This window comes from Aulonocara stuartgranti (genome assembly GCF_965226115.1).
Source record: "Aulonocara stuartgranti genome assembly, chromosome: 23".
Taxonomy (NCBI): Eukaryota; Metazoa; Chordata; class Actinopteri; order Cichliformes; family Cichlidae; genus Aulonocara; species Aulonocara stuartgranti.
The window spans coordinates 34,185,239-34,204,303 of NC_138958.1; the positions used below are offsets into that span (position 1 = coordinate 34,185,239).

Sequence of the window (19,065 nt, forward strand, 5' to 3'; positions counted from 1 at the left end):
ATGATGGGTAGCTTGAGTTACTGCAGAACAAACATAGGTGTTACTAATAGTATTATTGGATGGTTGGAATTCAGCCATTAGTTCATTTTAAGTGGATTTGAGTTTGACAACCCAAGCACTTTTCAGACATGGATGTATCATATTGCTGGCTTCAGTTTGGTAAAACATCCAACATTTGTATGAAAGACAAAGAATACTTTGTCTTTCATACAAATGAGCAATGTAAATGCATTTTCTTTGAATGAATTATTTTGGGTGTTTTTTTTTTTTTTTTTTTTTTTAAATCCCTCTTGTTTTAATGACCCGTTTGTAATGTTTCCATCTTCGTCGACTCCTTGCTGCGTAGCAAAATCGTAAAATAGTTCAAATAGATGAAAATAAAGTATTTTTTAAGAAAGTAATCATAATTTTGGTGAGCTGAGACACACAGCACATTAAATGTGCCTGCATGCAGTTTAGACATGTGTAGTGTTGAAAGTGATGCCAATTATTATGAGAGCAGACCTACTGAGATTTCCCCTGCAAATTCTCCATAAAAGAGACCAAACATAAAGCTGGCACATTTTGATAAATGTAAAAGACTGGATAAAAGGGCCAAAGAAAGTCTGCAGTGACAAAGAGCTATGCAGTAGCAGGCAGGAGAAAGAGGAGGGCAGGCGGTCGGTGGCACCAACACAGTCTGTGGTCATCAGTCATTACTTTTTCTTTGCGCTGTCTCGCAGCTCTGCAGCTGTTCAGCCCGAGACAATAGGCATGAGTGGACGAGATGCAGCAGGCGCACAGCTTAGTGCTGTAAGAAAACACATTAATATTATAGTGTTTGTTTCAGTTTGAAGGGGGCTGCTTTAGAATATCAGCAAACACACTTTCTAGTTCCCACATGAGGATGTTTTTTTAGAATTAAACATAATACGGTGTGATTTACATTTTATATTATATTTTATAAAAGGATTTTACTCACGGATTTTTGTATTATATTATGTTCCAAAGAAGAATGCTGTAATTAAATCTTTGTTTGTAGTTATGCCCAAAGCAGGAACACTCCCATCATGATAACAGCTGCAAAAGTTGGTAGGTGTGTTGTTAACGCAGAGCACGTGTTTACAGTCTAATGTGGCGTAGAGTAAAAAGTAGGCCTTTCAAAATAAAATGCCTCTTCGTGGTTGCTGATCCCAGAACATAAGTTGCCTTGGACCTATGGCCCACTGCAGGACGCATCTGTGTAATACCACGACCTCCCCGTGTTTTAAGTCATGGTGCGAGTTCATTCATGGTGATATGCCTTAATTGTACAGCTTGGTCCCATGCAGTGTGTAACATACACAGACTCACAAGAAGGGAGGGTAGACATCTGGTACATGAGAGCTATGATTAATAGGTTAATTAGAAATGGGCTCATCAAATTCACATTGCACATCAAAAACTGGAAGCACACATCACAGCACTTACTCTGTGCTTGGGTGTGTACGTGACTGGCTGCGTGTGTGTTCAACCTATTTGCCCGCAGTGATCAGAGCAATTTTCCTATCTGATCACTGAGCAGCAAAGCGGCTGCCTGAGACTTGATTGTTTATATCCATCCCAAAAGAGCTGAGGCAGCAAGAGGGAGCTGCTCTCTTTAAAAACGTGGCATCCAATTCCTCCGTGTCAAAGTAATTGACTTTTACAGCGGTCCACAGCTCAGGCGGATGTACCGCTCACCCAGTGGTTTGCATGGCTAAGAGTTTTGCTAAAAATCTAGCCGGGCACTGGAGAATCAGATTTTGAATTTCTATGACCTGTCAGAGGTTTGACAAAAGCAATGCCGGCTGCTGCTTTACATTATTTTCACATTCTGAAGGAAAACAGCTTAATACTCCAGAGTCCTGCACATGGCTTTGAATATTTAGCGTCTGTTGCTGACATTTTGATGAGTGAAGTCTCTTGAGTCGCTCTGTTGAAGATTTGCAATATTGGACAGATATTTTCGAGCGCTGGGCTTGTGATGGATAGCCATTTTGTCCCTCACCGAATCACTCATTCTTCCAAACACATTTTATCATGGGACTGGAGTGTTAGACTAAATTTGGCTTCAGACTTTGATGCATTTGAATTTCACCGTCTCGTCTCTCACGGCTGAGGTAATTGCACAGTGTGCCTGTTTAGAATCCCCCATGCTTAGACTGCATAAGTAATACAGATCATCATTTGGTCCTTAGTGTTACATTAAAGAATTCAGGGAGTAGCAAATTGGTCTCTTTATGAGTTGGAGCGAAAACAGACATCAACATTTTTTTAAAATATGTGTATTTCAATACAAACAAACATCGTTTAAAAAATAAAGGACTGTTTTTAAAAAGAAAAAATACAAATTTTAATTAATTTGGCAAAGTTTTCATGTATTATGTATTCTTCAACAATGCTCGAAACTCTATACAGTTACCCAGGAAACTACTCGATACTTGACACTTTAGCCCAAAAATTGTGTTTTACCCTGTTAAATTAACACCATCTATTACAACATTACAGACCGGCAGAGCTGACAACGTTAGCTGCGTAGCACCAATATTTACGCTTCGTTTTTATTATTAGCCACAAGCCATTTGCGAAATGATCACTGGCAAAAGGCTAATGTGGCTATTAGGCTATTAGGTAATTATTAATTGTTAAATGGATAATGTTAATGTGTGTTAACGTGAATGAGCATCTAATCTGATAGTTGTTTTTTTTCCCCCAAAGGGTTTTTTTAACAACCCTAGTTTTACATACAAAGGACTACAAGTTGTAAATGCTATGTGCACTATTACTATCAAATTCAAACTGAGCATAAAAGAAAGAAAAACAACAACTTGGGCATATAATCTGATGTCTTTTATCTGTGTCAGGGTTTTAAAGATTTCCAGAGGTATACATTTGTAACATGCCAGTCCTGACGTTGAGTTCAGTTTTCACTTTGGCTGATTCGTATATTCATTCGAAGAGCCAGAACTGGCAGCACAGAAGACCATTTTTTCTACTGTGCAACGGAAAACTTTAAAAAGAAGAAGAAATCCGCAGCAGATTGGGAGGTTAAAACCCAACCCCAAATGAACTGCAGCACATGTCCACCTAATAGAGGTGGGAATCACCATACATCCCACGATACGATATTATCACAATACTTAACGCACGATACGATATTATTGCAATTTTTTAAAATATTTTGCGATATTCAGATTCTGTACATAAAGGTAAACTTTATCAATATTCATTTTATCTAATATCAAAGTCTCGCACTCAGTCTTTCTCTCATTTCAGTCAGTTTTATTGTTGACAAACTAAACGGCTTGTATTACAGTCTAGTCCAACTTAACTGAATGCAACCATCTGGTACAATTATAGCTATTCTGAACTATGAAATTTATGAAAACTATGCAGCCCATTCAGCAACTGAAGAATTTGAAAATAAATTAAAACAAAATATAATTTTACATTAAATAAAAAAGTTTTAAACTTAATTAATATAAAACATGTCTTAAATTAAAATAAGTAAACTGTCATGTTTATTGCTGCCATAAAAAAAGTTAAACACATTTGGACAGTGAAGGAATGTCAGGATTCTTGCTCAGAAAAAGGATCAACATGCTCTGAAGTCAGAGCACAAAAACCTTTTTTGTAACAAAATATCGATTTCTGCTGTCCCTGTATCGATACATTATTAGCAAACAAAATATCACGATACTACACAGTATCGATTATTCCCCCCACCCCTACCATCTAATGCTATGCTATTCATGTCTGCATTGCTCTGTAGTTACAGCTCCAAAACACCAGTTGGCAGCGAGCTTCAAGCTTCTTTGGGTACTTTAAACAACCTTAACAGAGTTGATGAGATCAGATCTCAGTATTTGATCTAGTAAGTGTTAAAGATTGTAAGTTTAACTAACTGCATCAACACAAAAGCAGAAGGCTTTGGAAGTCATTGAATTTAGATGGACACTGGGAGAGCAATGAAAAAATGTCTTGAAATAAATCAATAATAAACTGAACATGTTTAAGTTGATTTGCATGTTGGCACAACATACTGCTACACTGTGATGCATAGTTACAAATCAGAAGCAGGACACTTAGTTCATCTGCACAGATTGCACACATGAATGGAAATGATTTGGGTTTGCAGCTGATCGATTGGAGCATCATTAGAACATCTGTTGTACTTTACCTTCCTCAGAGGAGTGTAAATTTGAAATGTCTTATTTGAAGCATGTCTTATTTGTCAAAAGTTTTTCTGGCTAAAAATCAATAACACTGATTTTAAAAAGACTTAAGTACAGAATCACTTAAAATAGATTTAATATACGTTTTGGTGAAAAGGGGATAAGGTCAGGGTATAACAGATTGATTGGGTCATAATAAGAGGTAAATACACAGGTAAGTAATGAATGATTATTGATCATATGACAGACTGTAGCACTATAGTTCTGTGCAGTGTTAAAAATTTACATTTCTATGCTAAACCTGTCAGTGAAATACACACTCTATTAAACCTGGATATATATATGAACACACAGGCTGTTTTTATAACTACAGCATAGCTATAGAATATGTAACAACATCCATATATGTACTCTGTCAGCGTGACATGATGAAATACTCCAGGACTTTATTCTCACCGAGTGACAGTTCATTGATCTTGTGGTTTATTATTCCCCGTGAAATTCCACCAAACTACCGTGTCAATGTTCATTTTCATTCATAATATCAGGAATGATAGTGAGATATTTACTAAGATAGTAACATTGTCCATGCTGCCCAAGTTAAGTGTATTTCATCCAACTATAGATTTTTAAATTTGTGTGCAGGAAGTACCATAAAAGAAACTCATTGGATTTGATTTAAGTTTTTATAATAATAAAAAAAAATGTGGAAAAGAGTCAAGACAATTATATAAGTACATTTGGAGTGATGACGACTGCACACATTCCTAAAACAAATATATGAAACACGCAAACTTTCTGTGTTCCTGACTATTTTAGTTACGACATCTTGTTATGCTTTCTGATTGGACAGTAGTGTCACGTGACAGCGAATGCGTGGAAACATTGTATCGAGCAAATTTTACGAAAATTTACTTACTATTCAGGTTGCATAGTAAAAAACAAAAAACAAAAACGTACTTCTTGCGTAGCCAGTGGTGGTTGTGGCAAAGGAGGATGTGGCTGGTGAAGTCGATGAGGCTGAGCCTACCGATGCCATCCGAGACTTCTTTGCCCATGTCTGCTTCAGCTGCTCTGAACAGTGAGCGGGGCCTCTGACACCCTCATGACCCCTGCAGACCTGCAACCGAGAGAGGGACGGGGTTAGTGCTGTGGCATTAGAGCGAGCGAGGTCGGAGGTTAGGAGCAACGCTGTCACTGAGGTCACGTGGACTGACAGCAGTCAGGATGTCAGCAACTCTGGAATATATTGTGTTCCATGGAAGAAAAAAAAAACAAAAAAAAACAGTAGAAGTGTGGCGAGTGTGTATTTCTGGGCCTATGCGTGCGTGTGCCCCATAAATAATGGATGAGCACAGCGACTGGGAGTGCGGTAGAGGCAACAAGAGAAGGCATCCCTGCCAACCTCGTAAAAACCAAGCATTAGGAATTCAGAGAGCAGCAGGGGAAGATAGCATTTCTCAGCTCAGAAATCCTCTGCCATTTGGTGCCACATAAATTTCAAATCGTCTAATGTACAATCTCTATTTTCCAGCAAATTCCTTTCTAGCTGAACCACAGGGTGAACCCGGCTGGGCAGACATCTGAAAACAACAACAACACAGCTGTGAAATATCGACACAATACCGGAGAAGAGAAATTGAGAATTCCAGCTGTATTACCGAATCAGTGTTTTTCCATGCACACTGCTGCCCTATTCGCTACGTTCCTCTTTTATATTGTGAAAATATGACCTTATCGGCTCACTTTGCAGGTGCAACTGCTAAATGAAGTTGCTAAACATCAGGTTACACTTGACGCCAATTACCATTTACATTTCAAATCAATATTCTAGTTATATTTGGTTGATTATTTGGTGTTTAAAATGTCAGCAAAATGTCAGAAAAGCAGCCATATTTCTTAAAGTTCAAGGTTCTGCGTTTTCATTTTTTGGGGGGGGGTCAGTTGGCTGATAAGACCATAAAATCACTTTGCAAGAAAAGAGCCGTTGCCCATTTATTTCCCATCAAACTGCTAAATGATTAATCGCATCCTCAGACCACATGCTGGACATTCTCCTACAGCTGACCCACTCCGAGGCCTCTTCCACATATCCGTCACATTGCTCTTGGCCTCTCCCAACTCCTCTAATCTGTTGCTAAGTAGGTGGGCGAGATGCCACGCTGACTCTGGTACCTAACGGTGCCAAGGTGTGGCTCTCTCTGTGCCAGCCAAAAAAGAAAATAAGAGGGCGAGTGCAATCTCAGCTCAATTTCTATTCTTCCATCTCATGACATCTCTGCCTGGAGCCAGACGCACAGACTGAGATGATGGGTGTTGCTTTTCTCCGAAACTGCACCACGGAGCCACCTACGCTGCCTAGAATATTTCCGCACACTGACTTAAATATGAATTGCTTAGTGTCATTTCCACTGCATTCCACATTGTTCCATTCGGAGAGTCTTAATTTTGTAGTCATGTAACCAGAATCACCTCTGCACCCACAATCACCTGAATCATCTTTCCTTCTTGTTCTGAGCTGCGCGTATCCCCCCTCCCCTCCCTGCTTTTATCTCTTTCTAAATGCGCTCTGCACTTTTTACACGCCTGTCCGTGTGTGACGGGAGTATCATCTTGGTGTCGCGGCTCGAGATTTTGCCCCCTAGTTCAAAGCAGAAGTGGTGCTGATTGGAACCATTGCAGATAGTGGCAGCCAAATATCTGGAATAAAAATTTTTTTTTTAAAAAAGGGAGCCTGCTCCTGCAGCTATCACACACACACACACACACACACACACACACACACACACAGTGTAAAAGTTGCTCTGACAGCAGTGCAGATGAGTCTGGCCGTGGGCGCTCCAGGCTTTATGACCAGAGCTGCTGAGTGAACGGCGCAGACGTGGATTAGCCGGCAGGCTTCAGGACTTCACACTGAGCCTCTGTGTGTGTGCAGTAAACACCGTATGCTGGTGCAAACAATGCACACCCAAAAGATGTTTTGACAGACACAGACAAGGGAACATCCCCATTTGATAGGTGCTCAACAGCTTATAATACGCCCTAGCACAACACACACACACACACACACACACACACAGCAGTGGACTTGTCGAGCTCCTCCGCCTGCCTGTGTGTCCTCCAGTATTGTGCTGGAGCTGACAGGGAGTGGTTCATTGGCATTACAGTCACCGCAGAGCACAGCAACCTTAAAGAGGCTGCCCGAGGTATCGTTCAGTGTCACATCACCCCTTCGCACCACCTTAATCGCGCCATTTGACGGCATATCGGCGACCGTGTGCACATGCGTGCGCACGCACACGCACCCCAAATATACCCACTTGTTCACAGCACAAATTGAGGAATGCATTACATTAATCATGAGCCACATATCCGCACATGCAAACATTCTCTGTGTTCTTGTAGCAAATTAACTCTTGAGGGACCCACAGCAGGGTCATGCGGATGGCCATCAACTGAGCCGAGTTAATCACACACCGGGATCTTGATGGGCTCCTCTCGGCGACAATTATGCTCGATGGCGAGCTAATGAGAAATTTCTCAATCACTGTGAAGCGTATGAGAGCCTGCTGGTGATGGAGAGCAACGCACTCCAGTCTACTTATTTTATTTATGCCTTTATCCACACACACACACACACACAGACACACACACACACACACACCCCTACCTCGCAGCCTCTCTGTTTTTTGCAAAGGCTGACCTTTCCTTTCCACACCTCCGCTGTGCTCTGTTCTGCACTCTGTGGATCAGGGCTCTTGTCTCGCCTATAAACCACCTCAACTGAAGGTGAAGGACCCTCATTCCCTCCCTCTATCTGCTACTCTATCCCCCGGCTCTATTCTCGGTAGAGAACGGGGGAGGAAGAAGGGGCAGAACACAGCGAGCTATCACCTTCAGAAGCTTCAAAGAAAATCTGCCAGTGATTTCTCAGCATTTCAAAAACAATAATTTATTTTATTTAATTTTTTTAAACATTTTTTTAAAAAAGAAGGAAAGGAGCAAGTAGCATCTTCAGGCATTCTGCCGCATTGAAAAATAAGTTAATCACTGCTGAAGAGCTTTTGCAAATATTGCACACACAGAAAAAAAACAACAACAGAGATGTAAAACAGTAACCAGAGCTCTATTCAGACAGTTACAAAGATACCGCGCCGTCACCTGCTCGCTGTCCAAATAAAAATGACCACCTATGTTTAGCTGATTTCTTCCCACTTTGCAGGGGGATGCCAAAATTTCCCTTTGTTGTGCCAACTTAAACACACACAAAAAACATTTAAAGCATGACATGCACCCTGTCTAATAAAACCAGGCATCAAATAAACAGTTAATTAGGCTACTAATGCTGGCTCACATTCATGGAGCTACAATAAAATTGATTTTGCTGTTTTGCTTAACTGAGTAACTAATCTCCCATTTTCTACACATTTCTGCTAATTGCAAAGCAAAGAGAAGCACTGACAGGGGAGCTATATAATTGGACCGCAGAACGATCAGGGGAAAACCGATGAAATTATATCACTTTCATAACACTGCTCGCCTTGATTTTGCGACGACTGAGGCTGTGTCAGTTTAAGGAAGTGCTCGTAATAGCCGAGAGTGAATTAACAGAAATAAATAAATAAACAGGCACAAATGAGACACTAATTGCGCTGCTCGCTCTGCCTCCAGGTCGCAAAAGGCAGCGCGGCACAGCAGAGGTGCAGCCAGCCAGCATTAATAAATTAAATCCACAGTGGAGCATGGAGGTAATCCATTACCTATCCCATAGGAGAGCTTCCAGGGAATATCAATCTAAGCAATTAGTACTAGAAACAGTAAACAAAGAAAACTAACATGCAAGCCTGGCAGTTTTAATCTATGGAGCCTTATGGGACAGGAAGCACTCAAAAAGTCTGTGAGAGTCATTAAAAGTCAATTTGTAAGAGAACACCTGCAGAACAAACAAGGAGGAAACGAGGGAAACAAGAGGACGACGAACTTAAAAAAAAAAACAGTGCGGAGCGAAGCCTCTTATTGGCTGATCTCTGTTAATTATCCTCATAATGAAAAGCAGAAGCGGAGCTGAGCAAACCAGCCAGGAGATTTGGAAATGCTCGAGCTCGAGCTTCAGCGAGTAACACGCCGCTGACGGCACAGCGCAGCTCGTGTTGTGCTTAGTTTAACAAGCTAAAGGAAGAAAGACCCCACGCTTGCTTACTGACTGGATGCCTTGCAATGACAGAAGAGAGGCAGGAAAGCTGATGCAGAAGACATTTTTAAAAAAGCAGAACAAAAGGAAATATATAGAGGAAAATCAACCTTACTCAAAAAGTACATGAAGAAATTGTTCAAAAAGCGCAGGAACAGAACAAGTAATACTAACTGTACCCAAGTCGTGTCTGCTCACTGTCAAAGTGCTGCAGGACGTACCTGCCTGGCAGCTCTGCTCTCCATCCTTTCTGCTATGCGACCGCTTAGTTTCCATTGTACAGGAGGCACAATTTGCTGGAGAGGAGGCTGGAGTTGCCTTCCAGCTCGCTCCTCGGCAGCTGCCTCCTGTACGCTCGCTCCACTGAGTGAGGGTGGAAGACAGGGAGAGGAGAGTGTAAAGGGAGAGGACGAGGGGTGTGGGTGTCACACAGAGAGAGAGAGAGAGAGAGAGAGAGAGAGAGAGAGAGAGAGAGGCAGAGAGCGCAAGTCTACCTGCCACAACCCATCAAGCCAGCCAGCCTTGGAGACAGCGCCAAATCAACAGCAGGCCCCTGTGTGATGTCAGAGCCTCAACAACCAGTCACGGCGGCCGAGGCCGGCCGGCACTACAGAGCGGACTGAACCAAAGTCACCGGCTAAATGGGGCTCTTCATTAGCTGCTTTAGGATAGAGGCGGGGGAAGGAGGATGATGAGGAGGAAAAAGGGCAGCTAGGGACATGGGATAGATGGAAGGAGACAGAGAGGAAGAGGAGAAAACAGGAGGGCGGGAGATAGAGAAAACACAAAGAAAGGTGCTCAGAGGAAAGAGAAAGGAGAGAGAGGCGGCAAACAGGGGAGGAGGAGAAGATAGGAGACAGGAGCGACGGTTCTGCAGCCAGCTAGGTGCTCAAAGAGCAGGTGGAGAGACGATGGGGAGGCGCTGGCCGCTGAGAGGCCGAGCTGTTCACTGGGCTACCTTCCCATTCAAGCTGGCACCCTGCTTTTCGCACGAAAAAAAAAAAAAAAATCAAGGCTACAGCTAATCCCACTGACTCAGAGATAGACAACACCTGAAATACCTCCTGTTACTGCAACTGAAAGGAAATGTGCTGCAATAAGACATTTCGTTTAAAAACAACAACATAATAAATGCATAATTGGTGAATTAGGGGTTCACTGATTGTCACGTTCTGGGCAGATACTGATTTTTTTTCAGTTCATATATTTAGGTTTTGGATTTATTTTCATATCAAAAAAAAATAATGATGTGTTTGAAAACCTTTGTCATTGCTTTTTAAAAAAAATTTCACCAGCAAATAGATGATGTACGGTGCAAAGACAAAAAGGGAAAACTACTTGGCAGAAAAGCAAAATAAATAAATAAAAAGTCAATTTCTGTGCCAATACCGATGTATTAACATGACAATACAGCCTATAACCAATATTTTTTCTTTTGAATTGTTTGTTGTTGGAATGTATTTCACACTCTATGTGTGGGGAAACAAAGATTTTTGTGTAAACTAGGTCTAGTAACTAACCTGTTTAAAAAGCTCTTCGTCTCATCACACAAGTTTTTATCACTTTGCCAGTGCAAAACTGATACTGTACAGTGTAACAGGAGAGTTACACAGTAGAGATGAAGTGATGTGAAATTGAGAGCTGATACAATGTTTAGACAAACAATTTGTCCAATTTTTTGTGTGTTTTTAAACCTGCCCAAAATAGAGGTGACATATCAGTAGCTGGTATCAGTCAAAAGGATACCAATATTCAGGCAATATTAGAGATGCAACATTTTAAGCAAAAATGTAACTCCATATTCATCAAAGACGCCTGCCCCCACCAATCACAAACTGCTTTCAAAGGACAGCACATAATTGTGGCAGACTTGTGACTTGCTAGCTTTACCTGAGGGGTATACTATGAAGTAAGTTTATAGTACGCCCAGCCAGGTTTCCTTTGCGTTAGCTGGCTTGACAAAACCGAAAACCCCTGTGAGAGATAACGGTTATCAAACAGTTGTTATCAAATTTCTTTTACTAAACCGGGCTCTTTGCTTTAGGGTCTGTGACATAAAAAGGGGCGATTCACGCCTCACATGACTATTCTTTGGCACAAAATGATCCCTGCGAGTGCCACCTATTCCAGTTAGGGATGTTATATAACGGTGAAATAGTGATAAAAATATACAAAGAAAATACCAAATTTAACAATTAAATACAATATTGTTGCAAATAAGACAGAAAATTAATGCAGTAGAAAACCATAAATCTTTGGATCTAGAACATAAGAGTTGTGAAGGTAGAATTCAGGCTGCGCAGTGCGCATGATTACAAATCGCCCTTAAGAGCTTCCATTTTGAGCCTGCCTTTCATAACTTCTGAGGGGTTAACAGGAAAAACAATTAGGGCCTCCTCCATCTGCTTTGTTTATTTCATTAAGTAAAGAAAGTTCTTCTGTCCTCTGTACATGCAAAGAAGAGGGGATGCTAATAGCTGCATGGTGAATATAATCTACTTCATGAGACACTTTCATCACTAAGTGACTGACAGGCTGTCAAAGACATGGGAAGTCACAAACAGGTACTATGCGCAGCCGAAGTCTAGACTGCCATAATGTGATTGTTTTTGTCCTTTCAGTCACTCAGACTTTTAGGAGCAAACACAGTGGGCGGAAAAGTTCCTGCTGTCACTTAGCAACCAACAGCAGGCTGCGACAAACGATCCGATCCAATCCTGCCTCATAATTGTACCATTCGTTATGCCAGGTCTCTGAAGAATTTATTATTGTGCTTTCTTAATCCCATGAAAAGGTCACCAATTGAACAAACAATTTATGGATCGAGGGGATGAATTATTTAATGGCTCAAGCCAAATATTATAGGAATGAGAGGTTTTTTTTCCACCTTCCCTGGAAGGCGATGAATTATTTAGTCATCGGGGCCACATCTTTGATGAAAGCTATTACACGGCAACCTCAACCTCAATATCGGATAATGTCATCAGCTCCGAATATGGCCTAAACCTGCGTAATGAATGGTCAACAGAGCAGTGGGCTGCTGTGGCCTGAGCAGCCGGCGGGTGAAACTGTTTTGGCAAACAATTATTAGCATTTATTTTAAGCCTCGGAGGGGAACGCAGGCAGTCATAAGAGAGAATCTGAGCGGTGATCTTAATGTGTGCACTCACCAAGCCGGTAAAAACGTCTTAAATTTATCGCTCTAGCACAGCAAAAACCAACTGAAAGATCTCCAAATCAATTATGGTAATAATTCAGCATAAGGGAATGTTAATGTGATACAATATGGAGCACGTTGCTGCACAGCACAACATCTCCACTCTGGGAAACAGCAGCCGCAGGGACTGAACCAGCATCCACTCTCTGCCCACCAGGCTCCACTGGTACTGTAATGAAAATGATACTATCATGACGCTCAGCCTCATTGGTGGCAACTTGGAGGCTTTTATGGCCATTTCTGTCTCTTTAAGTCAATGAAGCGATAACTGTGTGCATCTGAATTATTATGGTTATAGCTTACTTATTAAGCAACTACCAAACTGGGTTATTGGATGTCTGATTGGTTGCCTTTTACAAGTTCAAATCAGGATGTACTGTCCTCTTACAAGAATAATAGAGCTTTACTAAACTGCTTTACTTCAGTGCGTTCATTCATTATCATTAGTCATATTCAGACTTCTGAGTGAATTTGAATCAAGAGTTACACTACCAAATTACATGAATGAACTCTTATTTGAATACAAAAGCAACCTTTTTAGATCCTTTTTGTTAGACTCCAAGGTTATCTCTAGCTAAACCGCTCAACCATATGTGTAATTCACTAATAATAACGGGAGTTGTTTTTCTCTGCTCCCAGCCTAAAAACCAAGACACGAGTCAAAGCACAGAGGAAGGTTGGAAGAATCAATTCAAAACAAACGCATTTACTCCGCTAATTGATTACTCTGATTTAATCAGATTCAGCCAAACAATCAGTTTTGCAACATCGACTTTGTCACACCGAGCTCCATTACAAACCTGGTAATTTAATGTTACCTTTGTATCGGCAAACCTACAAACCCCAGACAGAATGAAACGTTTTGCTCTGGTAAAAAAATTATTGGGACTAAAATTCGGCCAACGAAATATCCAGCCAAGCAGTTCAACAATTCAATTAAAGCTTAATTTATTCAACTGGTTAACAGCGTCAGTCAACCACCCATTGCGGCAGATTACTAGGACAGACACAGTCGAAGCAGGCCTAAAAGTTATTGAATAATACCCTGTAATTTAACAACGGCTGTTTGGTTTTGTGGACGAACGCCGAATTGAAGTGTGTCTGCTTACAGTTCAGATGTGGTTTCTGGTTACGAGGTGTGTGCTTTAGCCGAGGAGCACGGGAGCAAACGGAGCTACATTTGGCGTTGAATCCTGTCGGGGCTAAGCTAACGACTCTTACCTGGCACCGTGACTTGCTAACGCTTGAGAACGGCCAAACACCGGCGACCTGAGCGTTCTCACTCCAGCAAAGAGAGGTGCTTACTGGTAACTAGTCCGTGTTGCATGATTACAACTACCCACTTAACATTATTTGTCGCAAACCAGTAAATGCAGGACAGGATACTGCAAATATCTTACGTTGCCTTACCGCTTCGGTTTACAATCGGTGAACAGGCGCTGTTGTCTCCACCGAGGGTGAAGTAGCTAGTGTTTGTGGCAGAGTGAAGAGGCAGCGTCCAGCAGCAGGCTGACTGCGTCAGCTCCTCACGCTCGACACGCAGGGTGTTGAAAATATGTCACGTTTAGTGGTGGTTGTTGTTGTTGTTTTAATTAACTTGTGCCAGGAATCAGACAAGCAGTTTCTCAGACAGTTTCGTCATTTTCCTTCACACATCCCCAAACAAATATGTGTTTTTCACACCGTCAGTCGAGTTGCGATTTAATTAAATAAGTGCTAGGAAGTTACACGGGATAGTCACCGGTACTTAAGTGTAGCGGATGCCGGGTGATATAAACCGAGTGTACCTTGAATTTGCCGCGAAACCATCCTGGCCTTTTAGTTCAGTCTGCTGTTTTATTGCTTCGCGTCATTGCGCACTATCACTAGGTAGGAGAAACCTTACATATATAAATCAACCGAAAATACCGTTCATGTATTTATTTAATTCTTTTTGTATTGTTTTGGGGTTTTTTGCTAACACTTCTGCCATGTGACTAAATTTCTCTTGAGTTCATTACAGGATAGCAATAAATGGGTGCTTGTGCTAGAAGCATGTGGTTATATGTGAACACGGTAAACATAAAAGCTTAATAACAATATCTAGTTACAGAATAGCTAGGAAGCAGCAGAGCAGCGAGGAGTGTAACTAATGTAACTAATTAGGTGGTGCTTTTATTTCTATAGGCAGTATCACAACTTCCTGTGTCCTCTACTAGCTCTAGCTAAGGATGCTACAGACTCGCTGAAGTTTTTAACGGGGTTAGTGCTGTGCGCTAATGCTGCGTTTTGGTGCCGATACGATACCAAGTAAATATTTGGCCAATATTGCTGATACCTATACTAATACCTTTAACCTATAAAGGCAGCTTATGTAGGGGAGCAGTATGTCATGATTTATGAGCTGAATCATCCTCAATTTGCCAAATTCTGAACACATTTTAATAACCACTACAGGATTCTGATTGATTCTGTTGTTTACATGTGCTATAGGCTGTAAAAATACATGTAACACACAAAAAGGTTAACACATTTTTTCATTGATTTATTTATAATTTATTATAATTATTATGATTTATTTAACACAATTCAGTGGGCTACATACTGGACTTGGGAACAAAGTACCGATCCGATCGCGCTATTGATCCAATACTGATACCCGCATTGGCATTGAAGCTATCAGTACTTGGATGGATCTGCCCACCGGTACATGGAGTGTTTGGCTGCTACTTTGGCAGGCCTCAGCCCCTAACTTGTCTTTTTGTTTGATATGTCTTCCAGGCCTGTTTCCAGAGTATTCTTTCTTTCTTTTTTTAATATTTGCACAAAAGAATCTGAATATTTGGCCCAAAATACCCTCATGGTATGAAATGAAAAGTTTTTTCACTTTTCATTTGCACACTCAGTTGCACAGTGGTCATTCCTTTCATGTGATACCAACCAGCTACATACCAATAGACATGAATGATAGACCTTCCTTCTGCTCTTAAGCGCAGGTAGTGCCAACTTTCTGTGCTTAGTAGTTCTTCTTAGCCACAGTCATAGTTTTGTTGGGTCGCTGGTGTGCCTGTCTCGGTGGCTGTGATTACATATGGCAGCAGACACTTCCAGGACTGACCCGAATGATGAGGCAACACAGAGGAGGTGTTGTTGTGTTGTAACTGGAGGTGGCTGAGATAGGCAACTTTTACTATCACCGTGCTTCATCATCCAGCATTTAATAATGATATTCCTGTCAATGCTACCAAGGCTGCAGGGGAAAGTTACTCACCATTACTACAAAATCAGCAGTCAGAGTGCTAAACTAAATATGTTGTGCAATAGATGCTAATCCAAGTACATTTTGGTTTAACAATTTTTTTTTATTTATTTTTTTGTCCTCCAGATTCAAATTGGAGCCGACTGAGCAAGTACTGAGAAACTGATGAGGACTTGCTAATGGAAATGGATGATAATGGCCTACAGGCCTCTTGCTGTGATACAAGATGGTCGGAGCAACTGTCAGGCCTTCCTCACAAGCTCCTGCACCGCCTGATGCCTTTCCAAAGGGAGGGAGTGGAGTTTGCTTTATCGAGGAGCGGACGGTGAGTGGTGACACCCCCGGCAACAGTCCAGTCATTTTAAAATGAAATTTACATCTTGCAAATCAATAATAGCTACTAAAGATAGTCGTCAATGAATGTAGACCTACAGAGAACAGAGGAGTACCGCTCTGTTTTCGACATTACACTCCACCTCTGCAAGTATTGATTTGATTTCTGTGAAGATGTTTTCAAGTCAGATGTGTTGTGTAAGCATATGGGAGGAGACTAGCTGCACCTTAAAGGGGACAGTGGTCGACAGTAGTAGATCAAACATGCTAGTTCTCTTGGATTTTAATGCACTGAATCTACACCGATTAGCTGATTTTCTTTTTCTTTGTTATAATCATAAACTGTACACTATGTCTAGTGCCTGGTCAGTTCATGTGATATTCTTTCAGCTTTCTTCATTATGTAACAATTTCAAAATTCATAAAATGTTCTTTTTAGAAAAGACTCACTGTTACAAAGGACAGCACAGTTACTCCTCCTCAGTGCACAAAAATAAACTGTAATGTTTTTATTTAGTGCCCAGCCTGCTAGGCCAGGTCAATTTATTGTGTCTAGGTGGATTGCTGCAACACAGATAAGCATCAATTTCATTAGTTATCCAGAATATTTTGACATGTAGATGTGCTTTTTTTCATCCCTTGGCTAAAGATCTGTCTTTGGACGCCTCCACAGCCAGACCTATTTTATCAATTAACTCTGTTGAGCACCAGCAGAGGAAGTAAAGCGTATATGCATGAGTTCTATGACTCACACGGCTATTTTCAACTGCATGTTGCGAAAGAAAATGAAAAATGTTGCTTGTGGGATATTTTTATATGCTTCAAACTGAACAAAGAAAAACATGTACTGAGGTATCGGTAGAGCAGGTCATCTATCTTTCTATCTCTATCTCATTGGAAGGTTCATGGTTTGAACTCTGGCTGCTACAGTCTGCATGTCACAGTATCGTTGGGCATAACACTGAACCCCTAGTTGCCCCTCGGTGTTGGAATAAAAGCACTTAGGAATGTGTGAATGTGAGTGAATGGGTGTTACCAAACCAGTCCATTACCAAGTAGTTCCAATCCAAGCCTGGTTTCATCAAACTTAGATGAAAGGGTTGGCCACCTGGAAATTAGGATCTACTCCCATTTGGTCCATTTTTACCTAAACTGAGATGTCAAAATGTTATTCCTGTTTTGTTTTTGTTTGTTTTTTTTACTTTTCGCTGCTTGTCATACTTCAAACTTCTGGGCTTTAAGCTGCATCCACACTTGAAATGATTCAGAGTGAGCTGCCGACCAGAGGCTACGGGATGTAAATATCATTCTGCAGCTAAGGGCAAAATAACTGCTGATAATGTGAAGGGAGCAATTTCCTGGCAAGCAAGTGAAACGGCTACCAATGAGGAATCCTATTGAATGACATATGACCTGGTATTAAGTACTTTAGAGTGTTTACTTTGGCAAATAAAGACAGCTGTGGTCAGTCTTGAGATTACTGGTAATTTACATGATTCTAGGTTGGCTTTCGAAGCATCACACGTTATTGAACTTGAACATTTTTACCTTCTTAACAGTGGATTTCCATGAACTTTGGGATTAATTTTGAATGCAAACTAAGTAAATAAATGTAAAAAATAAGGTTGATGCAGTGGAAGACACAGGGCCGTCCGGTCGAGCACTAAGCCAGGACTTGGGGGCGTTTTTGACAGTGAAGGTGTCTCTTAAGAAACCTGCACATGAAGGTCCCAACATGGTAGCCCGTAGATGCTATGCAGAGCTTTACTGACCACGTGTTGTAGCTATGTGAAAAATACATGGAATAAACTGTGATGCGGGGTACTTGTGTTTGTATTGGTTTTGTTGTTGGATCCTAAAGCTTGTCCCCTTGACCACCTAGAAGACAGAAGTCATACAAAGACTTTCCTTACGTTAGTCTTAAAACATGTAGTCATGGCCAGGGCAATGGCGTGCAAGGCTGACTTTTACTTTCTCTAGATAAACCACGCTGACCGCTGTTATCATGGCCCAGTCTGAACTACACAGTGATTGAATCTGTGCTTTTAGTGTGGGGCAAAAGAGCACCTCAGTAAAGGAGAGAAGTGGGGTGGATTTACAACAACGCACAAAACAAGAAAACACATCATTGCTAAAGAAATAAAGAATAATAATTGTTTTTAATCTCAATTTCATTTTGTTTTATTCATTACTCGAATCCAAGCTGGTGATGGAAAATAAAATTTGATTTATTGCTCAGACCTCAGCAGTGGGATTATAAGAACAACAATAACAACAATGTACAGCGTGTGCAGTTATACCTGTGCACTTCCCCAAGGCCGAGGCAGCAGTTAAGAAATGGTGTGTTTTACTGCTTATGAGTTCAACTTATCATTTGTAAAAAGGCACAAACAGAAGTTTTATTTGGCCTCTTTTAAGAGACCTTGTAGAGTTTCTGGGCATGTGTAGGGCTACGGAGTAATCTTTTTAAGAGTGTGAAATCGGTGAGTTTTTGTCAATATGTGATGTGCATGCACACACAGGAAGAAAATGTGGCACTCCTGTGATGGTATGGCTTATGTATATGCAAGATCTGGCTTTAAGGATAGTCAGTGGTCTTGGCGTTAAATGTGAATAAGCTTCCCCTGAATATCCATAAGTCCTCCAAGGTAATGCTAATCGAGTGCATAAAGTTGATTATCTTTTGCACAACATTCAGTCTGTGATGCTGTGCTGGAAGATAAGCTCCTAGCACTTCAAAGGTTCTGTTTGTCATTGGTGCTTTGATTTTTCACTTCCTGATGATGATGATGATGGCGATGATGATGATGGGGATGTTCATTTGAGCATACAGAGAAGCTCTGCAGTATAACACATCTTCCACTATAGCATCAGTGTGTGATTTAGTCAAATAGGATGGTATCTTTGCACC

At 41.1% G+C, this 19,065-nt stretch overlaps 2 protein-coding genes across 10 annotated transcripts in view; one reads left to right on the forward strand and one right to left on the reverse strand.

Moving 5' to 3' along the window:
- LOC309701070 (R3H domain-containing protein 1-like) overlaps positions 1 to 14,107 on the reverse strand; it is a 52,151-nt gene extending 38,044 nt beyond the window's left edge. For 3 of the 9 annotated variants that reach the window (XM_082525055.1, XM_082525051.1, XM_082525059.1), the window contains exons 1-2: positions 13,994 to 14,107; positions 5,136 to 5,295 (exon numbers count right to left, since the gene is read on the reverse strand). The gene's annotated coding sequence lies outside the window, so the exon portion shown is untranslated. Of the gene's footprint in view, positions 1 to 5,094; positions 5,296 to 9,587; positions 9,725 to 13,804; positions 13,892 to 13,993 lie in introns of those variants that run through there. The other 6 variants (XM_082525056.1, XM_082525057.1, XM_082525058.1 and 3 more) reach the window with 4 other exon arrangements.
- A 247-nt stretch (positions 14,108 to 14,354) lies between these two features.
- zranb3 (zinc finger, RAN-binding domain containing 3) overlaps positions 14,355 to 19,065 on the forward strand; it is a 127,134-nt gene continuing 122,423 nt past the window's right edge. The window contains 2 exon segments of the mRNA XM_082525067.1: positions 14,355 to 14,452; positions 15,948 to 16,146. Coding sequence (XP_082381193.1) covers positions 16,001 to 16,146 — 146 coding nt within the window. The 5' untranslated portion in view covers positions 14,355 to 14,452; positions 15,948 to 16,000.